Source organism: Gasterosteus aculeatus, chromosome 7 (genome assembly GCF_964276395.1).
Source record: "Gasterosteus aculeatus chromosome 7, fGasAcu3.hap1.1, whole genome shotgun sequence".
In the NCBI taxonomy this organism is placed as follows: domain Eukaryota; kingdom Metazoa; phylum Chordata; class Actinopteri; order Perciformes; family Gasterosteidae; genus Gasterosteus; species Gasterosteus aculeatus.
Genome location: NC_135694.1, coordinates 27,105,634 through 27,130,996, shown reverse-complemented (window position 1 = coordinate 27,130,996; position 25,363 = coordinate 27,105,634). Strand labels below are relative to the sequence as shown.

At 46.0% G+C, this 25,363-nt stretch overlaps 3 protein-coding genes across 5 annotated transcripts; all 3 read left to right on the top strand.

Annotated features, from left to right (window-relative positions):
* The first annotated feature begins 577 nt into the window (after positions 1-577).
* rnf14 (ring finger protein 14) lies at positions 578-5,271 on the top strand. Of its 2 annotated transcripts, none has more exons than XM_040181754.2 (9): positions 578-721; positions 1,235-1,394; positions 1,535-1,665; positions 1,752-1,941; positions 2,101-2,471; positions 2,654-2,882; positions 3,086-3,258; positions 3,528-3,658; positions 3,785-5,271. In XM_040181754.2, the coding sequence occupies exons 2-9, from the start codon at positions 1,244-1,246 to the stop codon at positions 3,843-3,845; spliced, it is 1,437 nt and encodes a 478-aa protein (XP_040037688.2). In that variant the 5' UTR covers positions 578-721; positions 1,235-1,243; the 3' UTR covers positions 3,846-5,271. The 2 variants fall into 2 exon arrangements, with proteins under 2 accessions (XP_040037688.2, XP_040037690.2); XM_040181756.2 differs by having other exon boundaries at positions 584-721; positions 1,752-1,908.
* Positions 5,272-5,736: 465 nt separating this feature from the next.
* On the top strand, positions 5,737-10,004 carry endou2 (endonuclease, polyU-specific 2). The gene is made up of 7 exons (XM_040181757.2): positions 5,737-6,170; positions 6,746-6,896; positions 7,163-7,268; positions 8,202-8,323; positions 8,703-8,815; positions 9,147-9,300; positions 9,671-10,004. The coding sequence occupies exons 2-7, from the start codon at positions 6,795-6,797 to the stop codon at positions 9,923-9,925; spliced, it is 852 nt and encodes a 283-aa protein (XP_040037691.2). The 5' UTR covers positions 5,737-6,170; positions 6,746-6,794; the 3' UTR covers positions 9,926-10,004.
* Positions 10,005-10,352: 348 nt separating this feature from the next.
* On the top strand, positions 10,353-16,039 carry ndfip1l (Nedd4 family interacting protein 1, like). Of its 2 annotated transcripts, XM_040181758.2 has the most exons (8): positions 10,443-10,648; positions 11,801-11,888; positions 12,381-12,511; positions 13,548-13,616; positions 14,018-14,105; positions 14,246-14,370; positions 14,509-14,575; positions 14,874-16,039. In XM_040181758.2, exons 1-8 carry the CDS (start codon positions 10,619-10,621, stop codon positions 14,975-14,977), a joined length of 702 nt encoding a protein of 233 aa, XP_040037692.1. In that variant the 5' UTR covers positions 10,443-10,618; the 3' UTR covers positions 14,978-16,039. The 2 variants fall into 2 exon arrangements, with proteins under 2 accessions (XP_040037693.1, XP_040037692.1); XM_040181759.2 differs by lacking the exon at positions 13,548-13,616 and having other exon boundaries at positions 10,353-10,648.
* Positions 16,040-25,363: the final 9,324 nt, after the last annotated feature.

Below are 25,363 nucleotides of genomic sequence, written 5' to 3'. Positions count from 1 at the left end.
TCTTGTGAACAATGCCTTCTTTTTGTAGTCACACGACAGTTACTGTTAATGAGAGCATGTATGTGGTACTTAGAAGACGGTACAGTTTTGTGGTTTTACAATTTTGATAGAAGATCCAATTTTGGCACTGATCCCAATTCCTCAAATGTGCTGGTTTACGTTGCTCCCAATTGACTTTTAACTGGATAAAACAAAAAATATAGCAGTTCTGAGGTGCTCTGATGGGCCTTTTTCAGAAGCAATGAGGCAAGTAAACCGCTTACTTAACTGCGTGTAGTTTTGTCTGAACATAGTATCGGACTTACTACATGAAATTTTATAAAGATAGATGAATGAGTGAATGAAAAACAAATACGAAGCCACACAGAGGGACTGCTAAAAAAATGCAAAATATTTGCCAGTTGCTGACCTGATCGATGCAATCATAATAACCAAAGCTAATAATAAAGCCAGGCAAGCATTTACCATATCATTTGTGTGGTATTTGAGAATATGAATATAATAAAAAACAAAATAGTTGTCATTGATTTAACTTCTACAACCGGGTAAATTAATAACTACCCTTTGTCAGCATCCGGGGACGGCTCGCTGTTGTTTTTGTTTGAATGGATCACGTTAAGCGTGCAGTTCCTTAACCGGCCGACAGGCCGCGCTGTGCCGCCCACTCACGGTGCCTCCCGGTCAGAGGGCAGGAGTCACTAGGAATCGGGGTTCTGAAAAGGTAATTTACCGCGCTGTGGTTCTTACGCACTCGCGGTGTTAGCGGACTCGTGTTCGCGCAGCTGTATCTCGGCGCCGGGGTTCCGGCACGAGTGTCGCCGGGCTTTCGCGCTGCCACGGAGGGAAAGTGACAGCGGGGCCGAGCTCGGTCACTGTTTACATCAGCTAACCCCTGCTAGCTAACGTTAGCTAGCGCGCGTATCTCCAAAGCGCCGCCGCTAACTCTGCTAACTTAGCGAGCGCGACCCACGTCTGCTGACGTGACGTTTGCCGGTATCCCCGCGTCCGAAACGGCGCCCGTTCATTCGGGATGGATGCCTACTAAATTAAAGTTTACTTCTGCTAGCTAGCGTGCTAACACCCGAGGCCACGGACATTGACGCAAGAAGACGTTATGTGACCGCAACGTTTCGCTAGCTTAGCTGCAGATACGATTAACGCTAAGTGAGCGGTCTCTACTCTGCGTGTACGAGTGCTAACATGTTTGTCTCGTGTTTTTTTTTTTTGTTGACAGGAATGTTAAATGTCCGAGGACAAGGAAGCCCAGGAGGATGAGCTGCTTGCTTTAGCGAGTATCTATGACGAAGAAGAGTTCCGCCGGGCGGAGTCGGCTCAGGGCGGAGAGATCCAACTCCGCCTGGAGCTCCCTCCGGATTTCAAAGTAGTAGTCAAAGGTACAATTAATTACAAGTTGGACTTCCCACTCCGTTTGCAGGCGCTCTTCACACCAAACGCTGAATCGATTTGTTGTCCCGTCCTCCCATCCCATCACTGCCTCGTGGATGTGACCGAATCCTCTCTCGTGTGTTTGCAGGAGAGAACCTGACTGAATATAATGTCTGCTTCCTGCCTCCTTTGGGCCTCAACTTTGAGCTCCCTGCAGACTACCCGTCTATGTCCTCGCCAGTCTTCACTCTCAGCTCCAAATGGATGAGCAGGGCGCAGGTAAGAATCGATACTCGACTGAGGAGAAGTTGAGTTACTGCTGATAAAGAATGTCTTCTTGCCGTTTTACACCCTCTCCCCCTCAGATGAGCAGTCTGTGCAGACGTCTGGATGAGCTTTACGAGGAGAACCAAGGCTGCGTGATTCTTTTCACGTGGATCCAGTTCCTCAAAGAGCAGGCGCTGGACTTTCTGGGCATCCAGTCTCCTCTGGAAGTCATCAAGGGAGGCAGCAAGGCAGGTGGTGAGCGCAGGAAAGCCGACCCGCAGGCCACAGGTACCGCATGCGTTCGCTTCAGGCTTCCGAATGAGCTAAAATCCCCCCCAAGCCATGTTCCATTAGAACATTTTGCAGAAGGATCTATAAGGAGCTCACCATAGTTTTGCAAACCCAATCCTCCTCCCCTTTGATTCATTAATTCACATTTCCTTTCAGCTCTGTCGCAGTGTGGGAGTCACTCTGAAGCCGCGGAGGAGACGAGGAGAGAAGCAAAGAAGGAAAAGTCTCAACAACACCCGGCGGATCCGCGGGCCGTTTTAGTGATGGACCCGCGCGCCGACCTCCTACCTCAGCTGCTGGACTTTGACGAGGAGCAGCGGCAGAAGGCGTTCGACGGCAAGGTGTTCGGCTGCGGGATCTGCTTTGTGGAGAAGCTGGGCTCCAGCTGCCTCTGCTTTAAAGAGTGCCAGCACGTCTACTGCAAGGCCTGCATGACCGAGTACTTCCAGATCCAAATACGGGACGGCAACGTTCAGTGCCTTAATTGTCCTGAGCCCAAATGTACCTCCATAGCCACACCGTCGCAGGTAAAGGGGCAGTAACGTACGTGTGTGTGTGTGTGTGTGTGTGTGTGTGTGTGTGAGCGCTCAAATCACTTTACAGTTGACAAAGTGCCTTTCAGAGGAGAGTTTAGCTAAATTCAAATCCTGCGACTAGTCATCGACTTTTCTAAGTTGACCAAAGCGCTCGTGATGTCTTTGTGTCTCAGGTGAAGCAGCTGGTGGACGAGGAGCTCTTTGCCCGTTATGACCGTTTGCTGCTCCAGTCCAGTCTGGACGGCATGGCCGACGTGGTCTACTGCCCCCGCCAATCCTGTGCCACCGCTGTCATGGTGGAGCCCGACTCCACCATGGGGATCTGCTCGGTGTGCCAGTACGCCTTTTGCACGCTGTGCAAGCTGGGCTACCACGGGCTCTCCCACTGTAAAATCCCTGCAGGTAATGTGACTGAAAATACTATTTATTTCATGTTTTTTTTTTGTTCTGAATCCCAACGTGGGACCCAGTCCTGTCTTGTCGTGTACTAAAGTTCCATGTTTATATAAAATGTATTTGCAATACTTGATAGTAATTGCATTTAGATATCACTGTTGCTGTGACCCTCCTCTAACAGTCCCCTGTTTCTCTGCTTTGTCCGACAGAGGAATTGCGTAACCTGCGAGACGAGTACCTGTCAGCCACGAGCGTGGGAAAAAAGTTCATGGAGCAGCGCTTTGGGAAGAGGGTGATCCAGAAAGCGGTGGAGGAGTCCTTCAGCAGAGACTGGCTCAACGAGAACTGCAAAGGCTGCCCCCGCTGTGGCACCAACATACAGGTGTGGCGCCCCCCGCTGGCCACAGCTCTCATGACGGGCTTTGACTTCACGTCACCATTCACTTCTGGCAAAGGGCCGTGGGTGAAGCACAGTCGCGGGGAAAGTGGACTTTAAGCTGTCCTACTTGAGATATACAGATGATTAGGTAGTTTAAAATGCTATTCTCTATTCCACGCTTACCCCGAAGACCCCCCCACCCCCCATGATCAGCTTGAGTTTGTGTTGGCTGAGTCTTCCCCAGCTAACGCGTTGTCCCTGTGTCTCTCCAGAAAGCCGACGGCTGTAACAAGATGACCTGTACCTCCTGTAAACAGTACTTCTGTTGGCTGTGCCTGGGCCTCCTCAGCAAAGTCAACCCGTACAGTCACTTTAACAACCCAAATTCAGCCTGCTTCAACCAGTGAGTCCAAGCATCTCCTTTCCGTTTGTTTTGTTTCTCACCACTCGATGACCCAGCGGTCACGGAAACTGCCCGTCCAGGCGTAACCTTTGACCTCTCCACCCCTCCCCTCCCCCCCTGTGGCAGACTCTTCCAGGGTGTGGATCTGGATGAAGAAGATGCCTTCTGGAGCGACGAGGAGGACTAACGGCTCGCCACTGTCCGCTCCGTCCGAATGCACTTTATCTCCCGTAACAATCACTTCACTAACAGTGACGGCAACAGCAGATCATGTTTTGGATACGATCATAAGTCTTGGGTATAAAACACTTAATGTCTGCCTGTAAATAGATGACGCTCAGTATGACAGATTTGATGCGTGTAACGTAGTCGGGAATGGCAAGGACAGCTTTAGCTTTATTCTCTGTTTGAGAAACAACCGTTGACATTTTCTTACAAACATACACGGTTGGTGTTGGTGACTCGTATAGATGATGACATTAAGGCCGAACTATTGTTTTAAACTCGAAAAGAGGAAAAAAGAAAATTGTACTTCTCTACTATATTCTAGATTAGATTCCAGGTCTTACCGTATTCTTCACGAGGACATTCTTTGACATTCTCCGGCTCGTGGCGATCGACCGGTGATGCTGGATACTACGTCGACGTGTTTGCTTACGATTGTCCAGCAGCTGGGTGTTGCTGCCAAAAGGGCCGCGTTTACCCTCTTTTTTCATATTTAGCAGGTAGATTCTCTACCTGCTAAATATGTCAACACCGTGGCATCAACTCACAGGTCACTTTCCATCAGATGAAGCCGCAGGTGGGTCGCCCACACCCGTGATACATAATAATCCTAAATGTAGGGAAACCAGTGGATTCGTATCCCGGCCATAATCACCGTGGTTTTGTTGTTGGTTTGGGGTTCACTGTCACCATGGGAATCACTTGATGTTCTTTTTTTCCTCTTTATGTCAGGATGTGCTTTTTTTTTTTTTTTTTTAAATTGTCTTTTCTGAAAAGTGTTTGGATTTGTCTTTTCCTGATATGAGTTACTCCACAGAAATGTGCCTTTGCACTTCATGTGATTGGAATCGGCTGGGTTGGAGATGGGTGTCTTCTGGGGATAGGGATTCACAAGTGGGTCGAGGTGCCTGTGTTTTTGCACAAAGATTAACAGAAGACAGCAGTAACTCCTCGTGGGTGTCGAGTCGTTCAGGGACGGGGGGGGGGGGGGTAAATCCTCACGAGTCACCTTTTAGAAATGATATTTGATTACATGTGTTCATACCCTCCTTTGCACAACTTGTTACTTGAATGTTGCCAAAGTTAATCAAAGAGGCCATATGACCTTGATATGTTTAGAGATAAACATTTTGTATATTGTTAATTTATTTTCCTTTTATCTTATAACATCTATTTTTTTGAAAGGAAATGGAACCACACTGCACTTAAAAGGTGGCGACTGTTTAAAAGACCATGTTGAAATGCACTTGGATTTGCTTTCCCTTCAATGCAGAACCCAACGTCTTCATGTCTCACAGAGGAAACATTTGGAAACGTGACTTGCCGATTCATGTTAAAATGCATTCGTCATCAGTTTTGTTAGAATAAATATCCCCACTTTGTCCACAGATTGTCCATGACCCTCATTTAATCTGTGAAATATCAAATGAAAATACAACACAAAGGTGACTGGGAATGATGTAATGGAAACGAGTACCTAATTAAAGAGTACCACACATACAGCAAAGTGCTTCATGGAGTAGATACTGCCAGTCAGTGGTTGCCTAGTTACACGTCTGACAAAAGGGTGCACGTGGCAATGTGAGTCAACAATAGTGCTGAGAATAGTTTTACAGCCCAGTTTCTTCTCAGCTAATGTACAGTGAGGATTTGTTGATGTGCAGTAGGAAGGCATTTAGTGACACGTGCATCCACCAAGCAGTTTTTACTGTCAACGTTCACATTGTTATTTTTAATTGCGCTGAAATGATTTCAAACCGTATTTTCTTTGGTTTCGTTCAGAAAAGCCCCTTCAGATGTCCACGGGTCGATCAGACTTTTCACTCAACCGGTATTAAGTTCGTCAATGAAACGAGTGTTTCGCGTTCGATGGAAGCCGTGAGCTCCGCGTCGCGCCTGAAGTGAGCGTTCCCAACGCCTCGTTACCTGAAAGGCGGGGCCGCGTTTAACCGCGTGATCCAGAGGTCACACTGTGACCGCAAGCGACACAATGAAACACTAAAGGAACAAAGGGCCTGAAAAGAGACGACAACACGGTGTGATCCCTTTGGTTAGAGTTGCTGACGGGGGACAACCCTTTTGAAAGGTCCCCTCTCTCCTGTCCGGCCTCGTGCCCCTCCAGCCCCTGCTTGTCTTTCACCATACACTGACTGAGTGACTGACTCAACCGTTACGTTTCCCATAAAGACACCCGCTCTCAGGCGCCCCCCTTACAAACGGCAGCACCTGACCGACGCCGAGGAATCCCTCACTGAAGCAAGAAGGAAGCAGGACCAGCGACTCCAAGGTCAGTGGATCTGTGATGTGGTGGCTGATGGGAAGCGGCCCTGGAGAGAACCCCCAGAGCTCGGCGTTGTGGATGTGTGTTTCGGCTTGTTCGTGTTGGGTGTTGAGCCACGTGGATAACTGGTGTCTCAAACATTTTCTCAAATTTTCTCACAATTTTCTTCTTCTAAATTTCTTTGTTTCTGTCAACCGTGAAGCTTTCAGGTAAGTGAGATGTAACAAAAACCGAGCAACACAATCTCAGGCATTTAAATATATTTATGTGATTATCAGCAATTTGTAACAGTTAACAATTAAATATATATTTTAAATGTAAAATTGCCAGCTTCAGTAGCTTTAATCATCTGGTTAGTGCCAACATTGAACTCTGTGGGAAACAAAACGGGAAAATATAGTAAGGATTTTCCATTTTGAAAGCGCCTTTGTTGAATATGGACGTCGACAGATCGAAGAAATAAGCCTTCACAAAGAGATCCACCATCAAAAAAAAAGAAGTGCACCATTTAAAACGCCAATGCCTCCGCTTTAGATGTACCCTTTGTCCCCGTCCACCATTGTCCACCAACTGTCCCGTAGGAGACACGCACACATCCGCAGCTGATCCACAGCGGGGACGGAGGACACCATGATGGAGAGCGAGAGAGAGCTGTCGGCCATGGCGCAGGAGCTGTGGGACAACGACGTCAACAGGCTCAAACCCGGCACCGACTACAGGATCTCTCTGCAGGTGCGGCACACCTTTACATGCCGTGACATACGGGAGCCCAAGGCCTAGTGGAGAGGACGTGTGACGGGGGGGCCAGGAGGATTCTGTTGTTTGACCTGTTAAACCTTTCTGTACCCTCTCTGTGTGTCTTTTTACTTCCAGGGGGTTTGGTGTAGTAAATGTAGCTCTGACAATGTGTGTAAAGGCCAACAAAACCAAAAAAGATGTGCCGCTAGTATTTGCACCGGTCCAGTTCTAAAGTTTGAGCGGTTGTCGTCCCGCTGCAGGGCAAAGCAGGAGACAGCATGTGCGTGAACGACGACAACGACGGAGCCGGGTCTCCTCTGTTTACGTTTGTCGACGAGAACACGTTCAAAAAGGAGACTTTTTTAGGTAAGTGCACCAAAAAAGTGCATTTTCTTTCCCCGTGGCCGTCAAAAGTGTTTGACTTGTTGTGTTTAAAATGAAGAAACGCCGGACGGACAAAGGACATCGCAGATCTAAAGGTTAAAATCAAATGTATTTAATAAAAGAGATGGTGTTGTGGTCTTTGCAACCAAACAGGCCACAGGGCCCATTGACCATCCCTAGTGCCCGTCTGCTGCCTCCACCAGCGAACTCAGAACAATGGTTCCTACAGGTGTTTATACCAATGCGTAAAGGTGTGAAAGTTTGTGTCCACACCTCTGGGAGTGGTCTTCTGGTGAGTTCGATGTAACTCGGATTTCGAATGATCCTTAGTCAATATCAGTTGTTGTTCAAGTATTACATGCATGCATTCCAGTTAATTACATTACATCAAATACAATCATAACTGTACATTTGGTATTATTCTATTTTTATTCTATCTAGTTTCAGAATTACAGTGGTTTTACAATATTGTCATTACTTTATTGATTACACAGTTTCAGAATTATGGCTGTATTCTGGTGTACACTATATGCATTTTATTAATTTTATGAACAGGGTCGTTTATTTCTAATACTCTTCACACATTCCACTGCACTGTTTGTCGCCTCCCTTCAGACTAAAGCCTCTCCGTCTGCTCGTAATCTCCTCATGACGGACTGTGGCGCATTGCGTAACCACGCAGCATGCAGAGTTCACCGCCGCCGAGCGGATGCTCCTCAATGGCCACTGTACACTGCTTGAGCTGGGAGTTTGTTTTTCAGGGCAAATGTATTGAAGTAGATCAGTTTGGAGACTTTAAATTTTTTTTTTTACACTGTACTAAGATAATGGTTTTGGTATTCGGTATTCTATCCACGTCCCATTCTGAGGCCAAATGCCTTTTTGAAGCGCAAGTTTGTTTGTTTTTTCCTGCAGCTTTCATCTCCCTGCTGGATAACTATGTGAGTGACACCGGCGAGCCAGAAATTGTGACCCCGGAGGAGGTGGCAGAGAACCACAAATTCCTGGACTCCATCATTCAGACTCCCACCATGAAGGTACCCGAGGGGTTCTTCTGAGAAACTCTCCCCTCTCGCTGTGCCTTTTTAAAGGGCCATTTCTACTAACACATTGAAGAGAACTCAATAGAGTTTCACTCTTTCAAATATTTATTTAATCAAAACTGACTTTCACAATGATGGGATTATCTACAGTGTATTACTTTAATGGAAGTATGATGTTGTAGCTCAAAGCTAATGCTAGCACGCGGATGTTGAGCATGTTTGATGGGAACTGAGGTATTATTAGTTTTGCAGCTCGTATATTTCTTTCATCTAGTAATCGCAGTAAAAGACGACAAGTCAACAGGATCATGAAAGTCATTGTCTGGGAACCACGAACGACGACGCTTCATTGTGAATTCCTGCTTGTTTGCAGATAGCTCATAAATACCTGGTGGAGAAGAACCTTTCTCCAAAGGATGATACACAGTTCAAGCAGCAGCTATACAGGATCTGGTTTGAACTTTATGCGAGGAGGGGATCCAGCAAGTAGGTGGAATCTGGCTCGGCACCTAAATATAACTTCACCAGTGGAATCTGAAACCACATCCAGGCAGCGTCGCTGTGAGCTATTGAAAAAGCATCAGGATGGAAACAGCCACTAAGGCGTGAATTATGACCAAATGGCACACAAGCTAATTAAATTTAGTCTGTTTAATCGATGGCACGCTGCTAAGTACAGAGTCATAAGGCTCCGTTTTTAAATGAACCCACAGGGAGCATTTAAAAATGAGCCGTCAGACAAAAAAAAAGGGACAATAGTGTGTTGCGGCCTGCACACAAGCATTCAGATAATGACGTCCGTCCCGTCTCCCGCCAGGCCGGACTCCTCTGGATTTGAACACGTGTTCGTCGGGGAGACGAGAGGAGGGAGGACTGTCATCGGCTTTCACAACTGGATCCAGCTGTACCTGCAGGAGAAGCTGGGACACATCGACTACAAAGGCTACAGCGTCAGCGCCAATTCCCCCCAGGTACGGTGTGTCATCACTACATGCAATGGGCAATGAATATATCTATTCAGCACTACTGTATCTGGATTGTTCTTCTGACAAATCTTTATTCTCTCCCCCGGTTGCCGTTGCTCACTTTGTCTTTCTTGACCGGTGATGAGAAAACTCACATCCTGCTATGACCACGTTCTTCCTCTCTCATTCTATTGAGCCTTTGGGCGGATTTTCAGATCATATTTGCGTATTTCTTCGCCAAACTCGTCCCCAGTTTGCAATTATTATGCAACACAGTGCATTCCAAAGTATATTTGCAATGTGCACTGAACCCATGGGACACCGTCGTCTTCAATGTTCCTCTTTCATGCCCTGCCATTTATTTCTCTCACTGCAGCCCGACGAGAACAAACACATCCTGGCCCTCCAGTTCAGCTGGAAGGACGGTATAAAGCCCAAGGGCAGCATCTTCATCGGCGTCAGTCCCGAGTTTGAGTTCGCCCTCTACACGCTCTGCTTCCTCACCTCGCCCAACGAGCGGGTCAAGGTCCAGTTCAGTTCCTACGACGTGGAGATCGTTTGCCACCACTACAACCAAAAGCACATAGGCACCACTTACCCTGTGCTCCTTAAGTACCGGAAACCCACCTAGAAACTTGGCTAGATATAGGATATCACTTCTCCAACACTTTATTTTAGATGATGATACATTAAAAAACCTATAAAAGACCAAACTGCATTCGTTTTTTTATTTGTACAGTGATGCCTATTTTGACAGTTTCTTTACTCAGTATGTGATTTTGTTTCTGCCATTTACATTTTTGTCAGTAACTTTTTAATTATATATATATTGGTTTCACCTCGCTCCAAACGGGGGCGGTAGAGGGTTTGTTGTGGCCAATGACGTCAATCCATTGGAAAGCAAGACCTGTATCAAGCTGGAAAGAATGAAGAAATGGCACGGTTGTAATTTCAAAATAAAACAATCAGACATTTCCAATGTCAAGATTTATTTTAAACATGTCTTCATGTTACAGATTAAATAAATAAATGATGAACTGAACTGATGTAGGCGACATAGCACTTCACAAAACACCGCCTTCATTTACTGTTGAAAGCGTTCCCCCTGGGCTTAATTTGAAAGGACGTCAAAGCTAACCGGAAGCTTTGTGTTTAACGCTAACAATACATTAGCTTGACATTGGTGTGACCACCGAGCAGTCGAGGGGAAAAAAGGTTTTCATCGTCATGAAGATTTAACTGTTATATAATTTTGTTTTCGTGTTGAGGTTCCAGTGTCTTGTTCCTATCTCTGTTGTTGATTCCCGGCAGTTTTAAAATCGGAATGGGCGAACCGAGCGGCAGATATCAGCAGGTATGGAAACACTCGACGTTATCGGTCTCTTGACAGCGTAATTAGCGTTAGCTAACGTTACATGTTTTGACATCACGTATCCACGTCGGCTTCGTGCTGTTAATTAAAAACGACGACGCCTATCCAGGTGTGTCGATCTCGTGGTGGCTTTCGTCAATTGAATTTGTTCGGGATTAATCTCGTTTATTCTCAATCGGGTGAAGGTGGCTGTTGACGTAAAGCCGATGGTTAACTACGTTTGCCCGTGTTAGCGGTTCAGCTAAAGCTAAAGCTAACGCTGCGCGAGCTCCATCCATCGAACCTGAGAGCGTGGCTCTTTAAAAAAAAAAACCTAAACTTGTCATTGTAACTTCAATGGACCCTTCTCATCCTCACTTAAAGAACCCGCTGATTCCGATAACCTGCCTAGCAATGTTTAATATTCAGTTTATTAAATAAGTACAGTTTTTTTCAGAGTGAGCACATATTTGTTTTTATTTGAGTGTATTGTCAGTGGTTATCTGTCCCTCATCATTCCTTTATTTACTGAATGGGTGTTCCCATCATCTCTTCGCATGTCCAGGGCATCTTACTGACTAAAAGGGGTTATAATATGTCACGGGAAATAGTCATTTGGAACTGCATCAGTCAGCAACTGCTCGTGTCTTGTCTGGATTACATTTCCAAACTAGGAAATAAAGTTAAATAAATAAATAAATAAAGCGCCACCCACATCGAAGGGAAAACCAGAGCGTTAACCTGTAATGTATACCTCTGCTAATCAAGGCTGCCACTAAGGTTTCTTTAGGTAATTAGTGGATTTCTTTTGTTGAGACCAGTGTTGCTAAGTTACCGCTCGGTATTCAGCACTATGTCACTGGTCTTTCCTGGCTGATGATCAAATGCGTTGGCTTTTCGATTCCAGCTCAACCAAGAGGAAGGAGAGGCGTCGTCCGGTGCTGCTTTTACATTTTCACGTTTATTACTCATCGTCTCTTTTTTTCGATGTTATCTGCGCTCCAACAACTCCCTTCCGCTACCCCGTCAGCTCTTTTACGTTTCAATAATAGTGAAGGACTACTTGGGCAGTGAGAAGCTTCTTTAGCTCAAAGCAGCTACTGCTGACACACACGTTTAATGTACCAGGATGTGGTTGTCTTCCCCTCCCCCCAGCTGACCAATGAGGAGGACCCACAGGAGACTCCACTGGTAGCAGCTGAATCTCCACCCCCCTACAGCAGCATCACAGGGGACAATGCCGGTGAGACCATCAATAATCCAGATGTTTCCCAGGTGCTTGGCCCATCTGCGCTGTTGGTACACAGAGAGGCCGTATTTGTGTCTGTGGGCGCAGGGCGAACCGAAGGAAACGAGGCCCTTTAGGAGCTTGTGAACTGTTCAAGAAACAAACGTACGGCCATTGTATGAGGTATTCATATAGATTATTTTATAACTGAAGGGGCTGTTCTGATCATGTTGGCACAATGGGATTCTCACAAGCTTTCTTCATCGGAATACTGAAGGTTATTCAAAGCAATAAGGTTCAGTAAATTATTGATACAGTATGAAAAATAGTCTAACTGGTATAACGAGACTCCTGGGATTGCTCTTTGTGGGAAATATAATAGTTGACTCGACTGTGTCTCACACGCCAGAGATTCTTCTTCTTCTTCGCATAAGCAGCCATTTTATTGTTGGCTAAAAAGTCTGTCTGTGCCTTTGTTTGTGAAACTGTGCCGTTTATATTTTTCAGCCTTCTTTGACTACAAGGAAGACGGTGCTTTCCCCAATCCTCCATCATACAACGTTGCAACCACGCTGCCTTCCTATGACGAGGCAGAAAGAACCAAGACTGAGACCGCGGTTCCCCTGGCAACTGGCAGAGTGAGTAGCATCGCTGCAGTTCTTTTGTTTTTTTTCCTCCTTCCTTTAGCATTTTGTCTGTGGTCACACTTGATATGTACACTGACGCACACGGTCGCTTCTGGTGCCCAAACACTTCCTGCGTTGTCTGCAAGGCAGGAAGTGGAAAAGCTTTTTCTCTTCTTCTGATTGTGTCTGTTTGTCTTTCCGACATGAACGTTCGCTGCTTGCTCGAATAGGAAGAGATTTAATGAAGTAGAGAAAAACCCCATTATTGATGACTCATAATAAATGAGAATTCAGTAATAACTCGACTACCCTTTGTGCACTTTGCACCTGCGTTTGTTCTTCTGAGTAAATATTGGTGCAGCATCTGAATTGTGAGGGGAGCTTCGGACTTTAACGCGTTCTGTACTGTTGCCGGGTCGCATTACATGTCGGAACCTGGGATGTAGCTTCAGTTAGCCACAAAGGCTAACGTTTCCGTTACTACTCAAACATTGTAGATGTGCAGCATTAATATTTATCTCTGTACCGTCGACCTCACATGGAGTGTGGAAATAAGCAGGGAAACATTTTCAATTTGCTTTCCAGCTGTTGCTTTTTTAAAATGTTTTTTGTTAATTTTCCATGGCTACAACCACTAAAAACCACAGCCAAAGTTTTTATTACTCGTTGCATCTGTAAAAGAACATCGTTCATTTTTGGTAGTCTAGTTCTTTTGATATTACGCCTTTTGATGGTTTTCTAGATTGTTTTAATGGCTGAATTTTTCTGGTTTGCGGTGAACATGTTTTTTTCTTATTATTGTGTCACCGTCTCTTCCAGTTACAAAGGGCAAAGCTCACAGACAACCAGTAAACCAACCTCAGGCTTTAGCACCAAAGTCTCCTCCACCCCAAACTAAACAACGTGCCCTCAGCCGCGACTCCCCGGCGGCTCATTTCTGACCTCTAGCGGTCACGTGATGCTCTTTGCTTGACTGCGTGTGGGGCCATCCTGTTTGATCTGCCCGTGTTGTGTTTCTCTGCCACACAACCGCCCCTTTTGCGCTCAGCACCAGCCCCAACCTCAGCACAGGGAACGCCCGGAGACTTTTGACGATGTAATTCGCAGTTCACTGGAGGTAACTGGGAGGAGTGTGTGTGTGTGTGTGTGTGTGTGTTTAGAGTGCTTAGTAGATAAATACACGTCGTCTACTGGTTCTCTTGTTGTCCTCCATTTAATTGAACTGAATCCAGAACCTTTGAGATAATGTGGCACCGATGGTAATTTCAATGGGCTTGCTGTGTTGTGGTGGCTCCATTGTTCTCTTGTTTGTTTGTGTTCAGCTTGGTTTCCACTCCTATGTGCTTGCTCGTGCTCAATCACAATCCCCTTTGATCTCGGTCACCACTTTGCACTTGCAGAATCCTGAAGGAAGCGTTGTGACACACTCGATCAAAATGATCGATTTGTTATTTTGAATGCCTGAACAATTCAACTGTCCTCTGTTTTTGTTCTCTTGTGTTGCTCTTTCTCTCCCAGGACGAAGACTTTGTGGCCAGAGACGACTTTGAGGACGCTGATCAGCTGAGGATAGGAAATGACGGCGTCTTCATGCTGGCATTCTTCAGTTAGTTACTCAACCTACTCGTCTGTCTCTCTCTCTCCTCCACCCATTGGCTTTCTTTTTCGTCTCTTCTCGAAATGACACCCTTTTCCTTTTTGAGATACAAATCAGTGACTTTTCTTTTGCGTAACCTCTCTCTCCAGTGGCATTCCTGTTCAACTGGATCGGCTTCTTCATGTCTTTCTGTCTGACCACTTCAGCAGCCGGCCGCTATGGGGCCATCTCAGGCTTTGGCCTCTCGCTGATCAAATGGATCCTCATTGTCAGGGTAAACACACGCACACACCACTCTGTAGCGGTTGGTTTGTTCTCTTGAGTAAAGCAGCAGCAGGACTCTTTTTAAATCCAACCATGGAAGGCCGTATTTATTCTAAGCAGTCACTTTGTGTCTCTGTTGGCCCTGCAGTTCTCCACATACTTCCCTGGTTACTTTGATGGACAGTACTGGCTATGGTGGGTCTTCCTGGTGTTGGGTAAGTGGCCAACTTATGAATTTGAAAGATTCTAATAGGGAGTTGAATGTTTTTGTCCTGCTTGTGACACATTTGTGCTCAGCTGTGATAAGTGTTACGCAATAGTTACAGCTGTTGTAAAGCACACAGAGGGGACTGTGTTTTTTATTTCTCCCCCCAACAGTAAATTCCCATTTTCCCATAGCACTCGATTAAATGACTGATCACTGGTGGCTGACTGGCCACTATTTCATTGGATTATCTCCCCCCTTAAGGCCCCTGGTTGTCTCACTTTCCCTTTTCCCCCGTTGCTCTGCAGGCTTCTTGCTCTTCCTTCGAGGATTCATCAACTATGCCAGAATCCGCAAAATGGCTGACACTCTCTCCACCCTGCCCCGCACCCGAGTCCTCTTCATATACTGAGCTCACAGTCGTCATCGTCATTCTTTTCCTCCTTCTCAATGAAGCGTGCTGTCTGGTTTTATCCAATCACAACGGGAGAAAAGGAGGCGTTTCCCCTCTGCTTGACATGATCTGGACAATACATCGGTTTTCCCCTTTTGGTGTAAAAAGGTGATATGCTGTAAAACTATTCAGTTGTTAGTGGTGTACTGTCAAGTGCTATTTGCAGTTCTGAAGTGTGTGATGTGTAAATGAATGCCTTATTTTCTGTTTGTCTGCCTCTTGGTAGCGGCGGCAAGAGCCGTTCTCCTGCCGGCCACCAGGGGGCAGTCAGGTTTGTGTTTACTTTCACCACTCTTCTATCAAATGATGTCACGGTTCTCAGCCCTGGACTCCGGGTACTTTGGGGATTATGGGTTGATTTACTCGGTGTGAAATAATATATTTCATGTCCCATTTTCATGTGCTTTTAACCTTTTTGTCACTAATGCGTCATTCCCGCCGGAAATAGTGTATAATTCAGCTAAGATGAGGACGAAAATGGAAAATGATCCGCTTTTTTCGGGGTACAGGCACCGGAAAGGGCGAGAATGTATAGCGGTTCAGGGGCATGGTTTTCTTTTCCTTCTGTAATTAGGAATAGTTTGGTCACACACACTGTAATCAGGAGCGTTAGTGCTTTACATTTAGTACACGTATACCAGCACAAAGGTAAAGCAGAGCTTCTTTAAAAGGCAGAGGATCACTGCCCTGCTCAAGGACACCGTGTCATGCAATAAGATGATAGTCTGTCACTCCATTCACATGTGCAGTCAGACGCCACATCTTGGTCACTGGCGCCCATTGACTGTTTACATGGATGGAAACATTTTTATGTTCCCAGAAGTGATTTTGAAATCCTTTCCTGTGAAGAACAAGGACGACATTATACAGAGAGAATTCTTTCTTTTTTGCCCAAGCAATGAAATATTGAGTCAGTCATTTTCTGTATATCCTCACTGTAGTGGAATGACATGGTTTCTTTTTCAAAGAATTTCATTATCTGTCTTGGAAAATGTTTGGAAATAAACGGGAAAAAGTCAATTTTGGTGTTCAGCTATTTATTACATGTTATTAAGCTCAAGAATTTGAGAAATTATATTTTCTCAGCGGATTATAAAGTTGTTTTGGACACAATCAAGTTTCATTAGACCCTAACCTCGCCCAGATGACCTTACAGGTCCAGATAAAAACACCCACCATGTGAAGAACTGTATCACGTGTGTGGAAAATACAGAGTTCCGGAGCTCCTCGGCCACAGAGAGGAAGCCCAGCTGACCGCGATGTTCAGTTACTGACACGAGATGTACTTTTAGCCATGCTAAATTTAACGTGTGTGTGTGTCTGTATGTGCAGAGGAATTAGGATGATTTACTGGCGGTTAATTATACATGTCAGCACTGTTTTTCCTTGCAGTCGTAACAGGAAGTGAAGGTCACCCCACCTGGAAGACATGTGGCACCAACCGACTCAGGGTTTGGTTCCACTGGAAACTAGCGTCACAGCACAGCTGGATTTTGGCCTCTGGAGGTGATCAGTTGACGCGACATTAGCTCCTTTCGGGTCGTCTTTCACGGGGCCCAGAGGAGGAAATGTCACTCTCAATTCACACAAAAGAAATGATTCTTTTACAGCACGTGAAGCAGATTTTTGCTCTCCAATCCAAACCCTTTTAAAGAGTCATACATGTAATTAGACGACAAGAAACTGCTGAGAGGCGACTGTTGACTGATGGGTGACCTTGTTAACATAAACTATACACTTCCTCTTTCGTTTACCTCAGACCTGCTGCACCACGGCTTTCTGAAAATCAGATTTCCCGAACTCATTTCTTGTTACGCATTGTGCACTTTGGAGAAAACAGAAACAGCTGTTGGTCAGAAATTGCAGATGTGCAGAAGCTCTGGGACAGAAAACGTGAACTCAAACTGTCTCGTGCTCTCTAGTTATTGGCTCTTCCACGGACGAGGTAGCATGACAAAAAAATAAAGGTCAAAGGTCATCCTCCAGAGCATCAGCACCAGTCCACCAGCACCACCAGATGACCTCGGATAAACAAACCTCACTCTGCCAGGTGCGGACGGCTTTAATCGCCGACAGCGTGTCAGCTGTAAATTCCGGCAAAGCACACACAACAGCATTCCTCATCATCGACATGGTACACAGACCCCGCCCTCGGTCCACTTGAATCCCTCATGTTCCTCCTCCTCCTCCTCTCTCTCCAGCAGGGTCACCCGGTCCAGGTGTCCTCGTTATCCAGATGTCATTCATGAAATAACTCGTCTCGTCGGCTGCCCTCGATTTACAGGGACGGAAGTGTTTCTCGGAGTAATTGATGAGGATCATGTGTCCTAGCAAAAGAGCCAAGGCCACTGCTTGCATGTTTTAGCTATCGGAAAGATAAGAGGAGGCCGTTTGATGATCATTCTGCAGAAATATTTGTCTGATGAATGCAGAATGAGGTAACCGCTCGTGAGACTTGGATGTTATTAATGATTTCATTATTAACACTTTTTTCTAAAATGTCCTACAAGATATTTTCTACAAAAGGCTTTTAGTGACACGGAAAGATTTTGATTCAGAATTTAGTGTCAACCTCCTCTTTTAACTTTTGGGCAGGAGCGCAATAAGGTTTGTGTTGCGTCATCATTACTTTCTCTTCTATTTACCACTCGCTCATTGGAATTGTGAGCAAGGAACTTTGAATTAAAATTGCTCCTCTAAAGTTGCTCAACAGCACAATAGTGGCCAAAGCTGACAGGCGTGAAACTTACTGCTGGATGAAGGTTAAGAAAAACTTGGAGACACCAATTTTGCCAAAGATAAGAACGTCTCACATCATGTGACCCTGTTTCAGACGTGTGATCCCCCCGACCACACGGATCAGGTTGATTTCTCACCAGGGGAAAACCCTGTTTTGCAGCGTGGGCACAGAAACAGAAAACGTAAAAACCAAATCAGAGACCAGCATGCTGTGAGTTCCAGAGGGGAACTGTTCTGTTCAGAACAAAAGCTGGTGCAGTTTTCTCACGATGGCAGATGGTGGGACGAGGAAAAGGCCGGTGGAGAAATCACTCGTTTGTGTTTACACGTTTATCCTCCTTTATGTATATATATATATATATATCCTTTATATACCGGTGATGATCCCTCCTCCACGCTCTCATACTAATCTCATACTGAAATAATAATTCCATGATGTCATTTTTCAATTGATTTTTAACAGATAACGGCTCTCATGAGTAAAGGCAGCTCCCTGACACTGTTGACGTTTTGAATTCATCCCTGTTTATTTTGAAGGCAGAATATCTTCCCTTCCCTTTACACAGAGTGCAGCCCGTCAGAGCTTCAGATGGGAGGCTTCCCGGGATGTGGGTTTGCATCCAAATGATATGTCCGTCGTCTTCTTCTTCCCGTGTGCGTGTGATTGGGGGTAGGGGTTTTGTCATTGATGTGTGAGTCATCCTGATCCCCCCATCCCCCCCATCCCCCCCTGCCCTCCTTGCACTTCATGTGGCGTGTTCATGTGTGCGCCTATAATTGCGTGCGTATACGTGGATGTGCTTGCGTAAGCGTCCCGTAGGCCGCCTGTGTTTATGTTGGAAGTCTAAAGCAAAGAAACAAGCGATGATGTCATCTCTACCTGCATGTGTGTCACGGCGAATGGCGTGAGCATCCCTCTGTATTGTGTGTGCGTGCGTATGTGCGTGAGGTTGGTAAAGCGGCGGTGAGTCATCCACGGGCCAACGTTGCCTGTTACCATGGGTCACACAGCAGGTTCCCCACCTCCCCATGAGCTCCTTTTTTCTTCTTCTTCACCCACCTCTCTTCCTTATCCACTTCCTCCTTCGCCCCCCCTCTCCATCTCCTCCTCTCCCTTTTTCCTCTCTGACTCACAGATGACTCCCCCACCATCATCAATGACATCACCACCCCCTCCCTGACACTGTGTTGTGGTGATTCATACTGTACGTTGAGACTTTCTCAGCTCCTCTTCTCAGCCCAACCAGCCGGGCAAACGTGAATGTCGGCCATTCATTCATGAAATCACAATGAGGCAGCCGGAGCTTTTGTCTCTGACTACTGTGACCATCAAACAATGTTATGCATTGTAAGATATGTGCAGGGAGGTGATTTATGACCAGTCGGGTCGTAGTTCAACGTGCAATGTTATGATGAGTTTCACAAGTGAATGCATTATGCAAATGGTTTGAGAAAAATATTAGGTTGAAAAATGTCACTAGTAAAAAAATGTATGTTGATATTGTTGTAAAATGTCAATAATGTTGTGAAATGTAAAAAAGAAAAAATATATATATTTAGTCATGTCATTGAAAAAATAGTCAAATATGTTATGTCGAAAAAAATTTGGCCAAGAAATGTTTGTATATATTAGGTCAAAAATGTTTTGTGAAAAAAAAGTACAAAAATATTAGGTCCAAAAATGCCATGGAAAAAAGTTAAAATCAAAATATATTGGGGTGAAAGATTTAATTGAAAATATGTCTGGGAAAAAAAAAGACAAAATATTTAGTTGAAAAATGTAGTGGTAAAAAAAACAAAAAACGGTTAGGTCAATAAAATATATGAATAAAATACAAATATAATGTTGTAGTTTGTACTCTTGACGATCAGTCGGGATGAAGGAATATAAGTATTCTTCTGTTGTGCTCAATACAAAGACGTCTGCATATAAGGAAAAGAATCTTGAAGGCCAGTACAGTAGAATATGCGTTCTATGACCTTTCCTTTCACCCTTTACTCGAAATGTAGCAAATGTACTTCACTTGGCAGCGTACAGAAATGTTTTACTGTCTCTTTAATGTGTTACTGCTATTAATTCATCGCCAACAATGAAATGTCACCACATCTCTTCCTATACATTTCTTGCAGCGTGGCAGTGTTTAGTCTATAACGTGAAAAACGACCCCGGTTCCTCACATCACTGCTTTTCTCCGCAGACTGCAGTCCAGTTATCTTCTGCAGGCGTTTCTGAATGTCACAAAACGGAGGTCCGTTGTGTTGATGCATCAGACACCGAGAGGCGGGTTTGTCTATGACTTCATCCTGTGGTGACGTCAGCGCTTTACTTCAGGGCTTTACTTCACTTTATTCAGTTCTGCCTTAAAGATTCCAGGTTATCGGTTAGAAGCTGAAACTATAATCTTCCCTCTACTCCTCCTGCTCCTGCTGATGTCTAAATCCCATCGTTTGTAATGTTCCACTCTCCTTTCTAACACATTATCTTAATTTGCTGCCGGCTATTTCAATTCATCACACAGAACTGGACAATATGAATTCTATTGAATTGTGTTCCTGCATATTGTATTTGCAGATTATTGTGTTTCTATTCCATTCTTTCGTGTCCTATTTAACAGTTTTCGAGTCGTCACATGGACACCTCACACATACCTCCTGTCAACAGTTTAATTACTGTTTCATGTCGGTGCTCTTGGCAATCCAACTCAGATTTGTCTGCACATGCCGTAGCCATGGCAACAATTTACCATACTCAACAGTGACGGTTCAATTTAGAAGTGACGGTGAGACCAGCCTAGGACACGCATCACATTTTGCCAAGACTCCCAATTTCTTCCCGTCGCATTCATTTGGTGAGCATCCAGGGGGAGGAGGGGGGGGTGAGGGGGGGTACTCTGTTGAAATGCACAATATTCCCGTGTGACACAGTTTGTGTTTGTCCTACTTGCTCGCACCCACCCGCCGTCTCCCTCCGTCTCGGCTTGCGGGGGGCTTTTTTGTTTTTGTGAATGGAGCGTGGCTGTGCTATGACGGCAGGACGGTTGAATGGGGAGGGAGCGACGAGCGGGTGAATGGGAGGGATGGGAGGGACGCTTGTGCCGAGGGAGGGAGAGATGTGGTGGGCTACGTCACATTACGTTTCCGCAGTGCATCAAGGGAACTGCTCTGTCTGTGACTCATACTGTCAGGATGGGGCGGGGAGGGGGAGATGGGGAAGGGAGAGAGGGGGAGAGAGAGAGCGAGAGAGAGAGAAGGGCAGAGGGAGGCAGAAGAGACGAAGACGATGAGGATGAGGAGGAGGGAGAAGAAAAGGAGGATTCTATTCTTTTTGCCCTACCTTTATTTTTCCCTTGCACCTTTCCATTGTCTCCCCCCCCCTCACCCCCCCTCATCAGTGATGTAACACAGGTGACCTATTCTTCACAGGGAGGAAGCCTGCCTCCTCTTCCTCTTCCTCCCCTCCCCTCTCCTCACTCAGCTGACTGGCTGGATGCATGAATGAGCAGCCCGCGCTCCTTTTATGGCGCGGGAGGGGCGGGTGGAGGGGGGGGGGGGGGGGGGGGGATGACACAGGAAGCCATGAGGCAGACGCAGAGAGCAGGAGTGGAGGAAAGAGCGAGCGATAACGAAGAGAGAGAGAGGGAGGGAGGAGGAGAGTTCCCATCTCGACTGCTCGTCTCATCCTTTAGACCGGCTGTTATCGGTCTCTCCGTGCACACGCACCGGTTTGTGTGTGTCATGTAGGAATCGGTGCAACTAGGACTAATGCACGAGAGATGTGCACAAATACACTTTGTGTTGCGGATACTTTGCGTGACAAACTTTAAATGAATGACGGTGGCGGTGGGCTGTCACGTGGTTCAGGCTGCAAATATTTCTGGTGATAATGAGCTAATTCATGTATTCATGCGATGTGTTTCCACTGCGGATTGTTTTCATTCATCAGCACATCCTTGTGTGCAGTATCGACAATTCTTCTCAGATGATTCAAATGAAATAAAACTCTTTTGATAAAATAACTTAAAAATAACTGTATTAGTATTTTTCTATTTTCTATACTAAATAATATATTTCTTTAGACAAAGTGCCCCATGTGGGAGTTTCCCCCGGCAGAAATATTAAAACAGTTTAACTCACATCAAGGTCTGTTTCACCAGTAAGAGTTGATGGCAATGGAAGCACAACACAGCAGTTCAGTTCTTGCAACTAATCGGCCTGAAAAGTGTTTGCTTGGGCTGATATTATTTTAAACGCTGTGGTCACGGAGTAAATCAATTGTTTGCTCTCTGATCCTAAATAGCTATAAATAGATATCTGACATCTGTGGTAACTTAACCATTGTTTATGTCTACTGAATGTACACAGTCTAGTGTGCAAAATCTATATATGTACAAATATATCTTGTACCCACACTTTGCGATATATAACATATAAGTGTGTGTGTGTGTGTGTGTGCGTGTGTGTGTGTGTGCACTCATTGCCAGTCATCAGACCCCAGTTGTCTCTGCCTCCACCTTGTATGAGTCAGAGCTGCAGTACAGTGTGGGAGGGGCTGGGATTGGATATCCTGCTAGTGGCTCGTCCACACACACACACACACACACACACACACACACACACACACACACACACACACACACATGCTCGCGCACACCGCTCGTATTGTTATATTTGTGAGGAATGAAGACATTGACTGTCACAGGCTAAAACGCCAACTGGTCCCAGATTAGATTTAAAAGAACACGTGAACACATGTAAACAAACACGCTCGTCATGTACAGACGGACACGCGAGGAGACAAACAGCGACGTATGTGTTTGAACTTAACGCACACAAGCGCACACGCACACACACACACACACACACACACACAGGCAGCATGCTGTCACATCCGGCCCCGCGCTCCACAGCGTGGCCTATAATTAGCTGCCTGCAAAGCTGGCTGCCTGGAGAGGAGAAGAGAGGAGAGGAGCTAACCAGAGAGCGGTGGAGAGGAGGAGAAGGAGATGAGCTAACCACATGGAGTGAGACGCCGCTCCATCGAGGGAGGGATGAAGAGGAGGGGGAATGTTGAGAAAGAGGGGATTTGAGTCTTCACAAAGGGGGGGAAGCCGCAGTGGATAGAGGAGTGATGGAGCACGTTCAAAGGGATCTAAGCGAGGTGTTACAGTGCGATGGGTTCACGCACACTCGGGGAGGGATTACACTCCAAACCCTTGCAGGGACACACACTGGTCCACGAAAACAGTCGGCCATACAAGACGACCAAATAAGGAACTGGCAATGTGTGTGTGTGTGCTCCTTCCCCTGCTAATATCCAGAGGCCGGAGCGTTTTTATGAATGGGGCTCCGGCAGCCAGGGCGCTGAAGTATGTCAGAGGACTAAAAAGAGAGCTGAGGAGCACGATGTTCACCTGGACAACAAACGCAGGCTCGAGATTCGGCTTTGAATGAATGAGTGAGAATCGACGTAAGCAGGAGGGGGAGTGTTGTGTGTGTGTGTGTGTGGGAGGGGGGGTCGGGAGGAGGGGGGGTAATGGGCTGGTGTTGGTAGGGGGCGAGCGAGAGAGGCTGAGAAGGAAAGAGGGAGGGGTTTGTGTATGACTCATACTCTCTCCGTTCTCATTGTCACTCCACTGCATTGGAGGACTTCTGGCCTGCTGGGGGCTCTCCCCCCTTTATCTCCCCCACCCCCCTGTGGTCTCTCCATTGGCTCCACAGCTTCCCCTCCACTGGATTGTTGCTTTGTGTCATCCACGTCTGCTCTCTCCTTTTAACGTCTTTGCAGGTGATGAGGAAGACGAGGGGGGGGGGGGGACGAGGGGGGGACGATCTGCTGAAGTGAGAGGGACACACATTTAACATGATGGAAATACCTCCTGGAAACTCAGGTGGCGCTGGAGGGGGGGGGGGGGGGGGTGGGGGGGGCTTTACTTGCTTGTGTGTGCGCGATGCCCTCATTCTCATTCCGTGCCTTCTCCGGCTTGACTAATGTGTGCACTGGGCCCTGTGCTTTTTATGCCGGGCTGGATGGATGCCAATACAATACAGTGTGTGTGTGTGTGTGTGTGTGTGTGAGTGTGTGTGTGTGTGTGTGTGTGTGTGTGAGTCTGTGGTCACTACAAACGATCACTTTCAGCAACCAAAACCGCGGCTCTTTAATTAGGAATACTCGTAAAGGTGAACAAGTTGAGTTTTGTGTTCCTGTGTTCTTTCTGATGATTAATCATCGCTAACTCAATGAAATAAATGTGCGGGTGGCTTATTACAAGCTACGAGAGGATTGTACTTTAACAGGAATCGCTTTATTTAAGTTTAACTGCATATGGTTTTTGTTTTTTGAAGTGGTTTTTTCACGTTTGGCAAAAAATCTGATTTTAAGGTGCAAAAAAACAGGCTCCTCAGGCTGATATTTACATATCACATTATACTCAAACGAATCATTACTAGAGTTAAATTGTGTGGTTCCCATAAGCATCTTTCCACTAAACAGTTTTATAGTTTTACCCACACTCTGTTTTTTAAACTTTCCCTTTCCAGTTGAATAGTGTGAAGATCTCTCCGGAGATACCTCAGATGATTTATCAATGACTGTGGGTCACACAGAACCGGGCCAACCGGGAAACACAAATCCAACACATCCCAGTGGAAACTGCAGCGCGGGGCAAACATCTGCTCAACAAACCCATCGCTGGCCATCTTACATTTAAATCAACAGCGTCAGATTGATCGCAGGATTTCTCTGGTTTCAATAAAATCCATGTATTCAGAACTGCTTGAAATGCAATACAATGAAGAAAAAACACAGATAAAACGACACGTCAGGCCTTTTACCCCATTGTTTTTTAGTTAATATAATATATAATATAAGCAGCATCGTGGTTTCATTATCTAAATACGTGCTACTTTTATGAGCAGGCTGGTCAGCCGCTAACAGATGTGAGGGGTCACAGGAACAGCGAGTCATTGTGAAGCGGCGGCCAGAGGAAGAGCGGAAGAGAGGAAGAGGAGAAGTAATGAAGGTGTAATTTGCTAACCATCTGTGAGGTGCCTGGCTGCCCCGGGGGTTTCCTCTTCCCCGGAACTCCCCCACCGCAGGGGCACAGGTGCTGGAGAGAGGAGGAGGAGGAGGAGGTGGTGAGTGTGACTAGTGCAGAGGGGGAGGGAGGGGGGGAGGAAATGTTGAGGGGAAAGAAAACAGAGAGACAGAGACTGAAGACGGATGATGGGGGCGAGAGAGAGAGAGAGAGAGAGAGAGATGGAATATCGATCAAGAGGATGAAATGACAGACCCGAGAAGCGGAAATAAGGAAGGCAAATCTGGTCAAGCATTCACGGCGCGTTGGGACGCGGGCACATCCATTGTGCTGCCGATTACTTATTCAACAACTTACTCTGTGACAGAACAAAGGTGCATCGCATCAAAACCCAGTTATTGCTACTAGATATAAACCGAGGAAATGAAAGAAATGATTTGCACTATTTGCACATTCAACCTCCTAATAAAGTGCAAATGGTCAATGTGTTGGTGTCAGATTAAAGTTGTTCAGGAAACCCAAACTAGCCAATGAAAAGTACTGGAGCGGTCGGCAGAGCTGCGGCTGCGTG

What these genes read in the sequence shown, in the direction of transcription:
- rnf14 (XM_040181754.2), top strand. Translation starts at nt 1,244, where the DNA reads ATGTCCGAGGACAAGGAAGCCCAGGAGGATGAGCTGCTTGCTTTAGCG. An exon ending in AATGGATGAGCAGGGCGCAG is followed by an intron (nt 1,666 to 1,751) that starts GTAAGAATCGAT and finishes TCTCCCCCTCAG; the next exon opens with ATGAGCAGTCTGTGCAGACG. An exon ending in AATTCAGCCTGCTTCAACCA is followed by an intron (nt 3,659 to 3,784) that starts GTGAGTCCAAGC and finishes CCCCTGTGGCAG; the next exon opens with ACTCTTCCAGGGTGTGGATC.
- endou2 (XM_040181757.2), top strand. Translation starts at nt 6,795, where the DNA reads ATGATGGAGAGCGAGAGAGAGCTGTCGGCCATGGCGCAGGAGCTGTGG. An exon ending in TTCAGACTCCCACCATGAAG is followed by an intron (nt 8,324 to 8,702) that starts GTACCCGAGGGG and finishes GCTTGTTTGCAG; the next exon opens with ATAGCTCATAAATACCTGGT. An exon ending in GCGAGGAGGGGATCCAGCAA is followed by an intron (nt 8,816 to 9,146) that starts GTAGGTGGAATC and finishes GTCTCCCGCCAG; the next exon opens with GCCGGACTCCTCTGGATTTG.
- ndfip1l (XM_040181758.2), top strand. Translation starts at nt 10,619, where the DNA reads ATGGGCGAACCGAGCGGCAGATATCAGCAG. An exon ending in TTCCCCTGGCAACTGGCAGA is followed by an intron (nt 12,512 to 13,547) that starts GTGAGTAGCATC and finishes TTTTGCGCTCAG; the next exon opens with CACCAGCCCCAACCTCAGCA. An exon ending in CTTCATGCTGGCATTCTTCA is followed by an intron (nt 14,106 to 14,245) that starts GTTAGTTACTCA and finishes CTCTCTCTCCAG; the next exon opens with TGGCATTCCTGTTCAACTGG.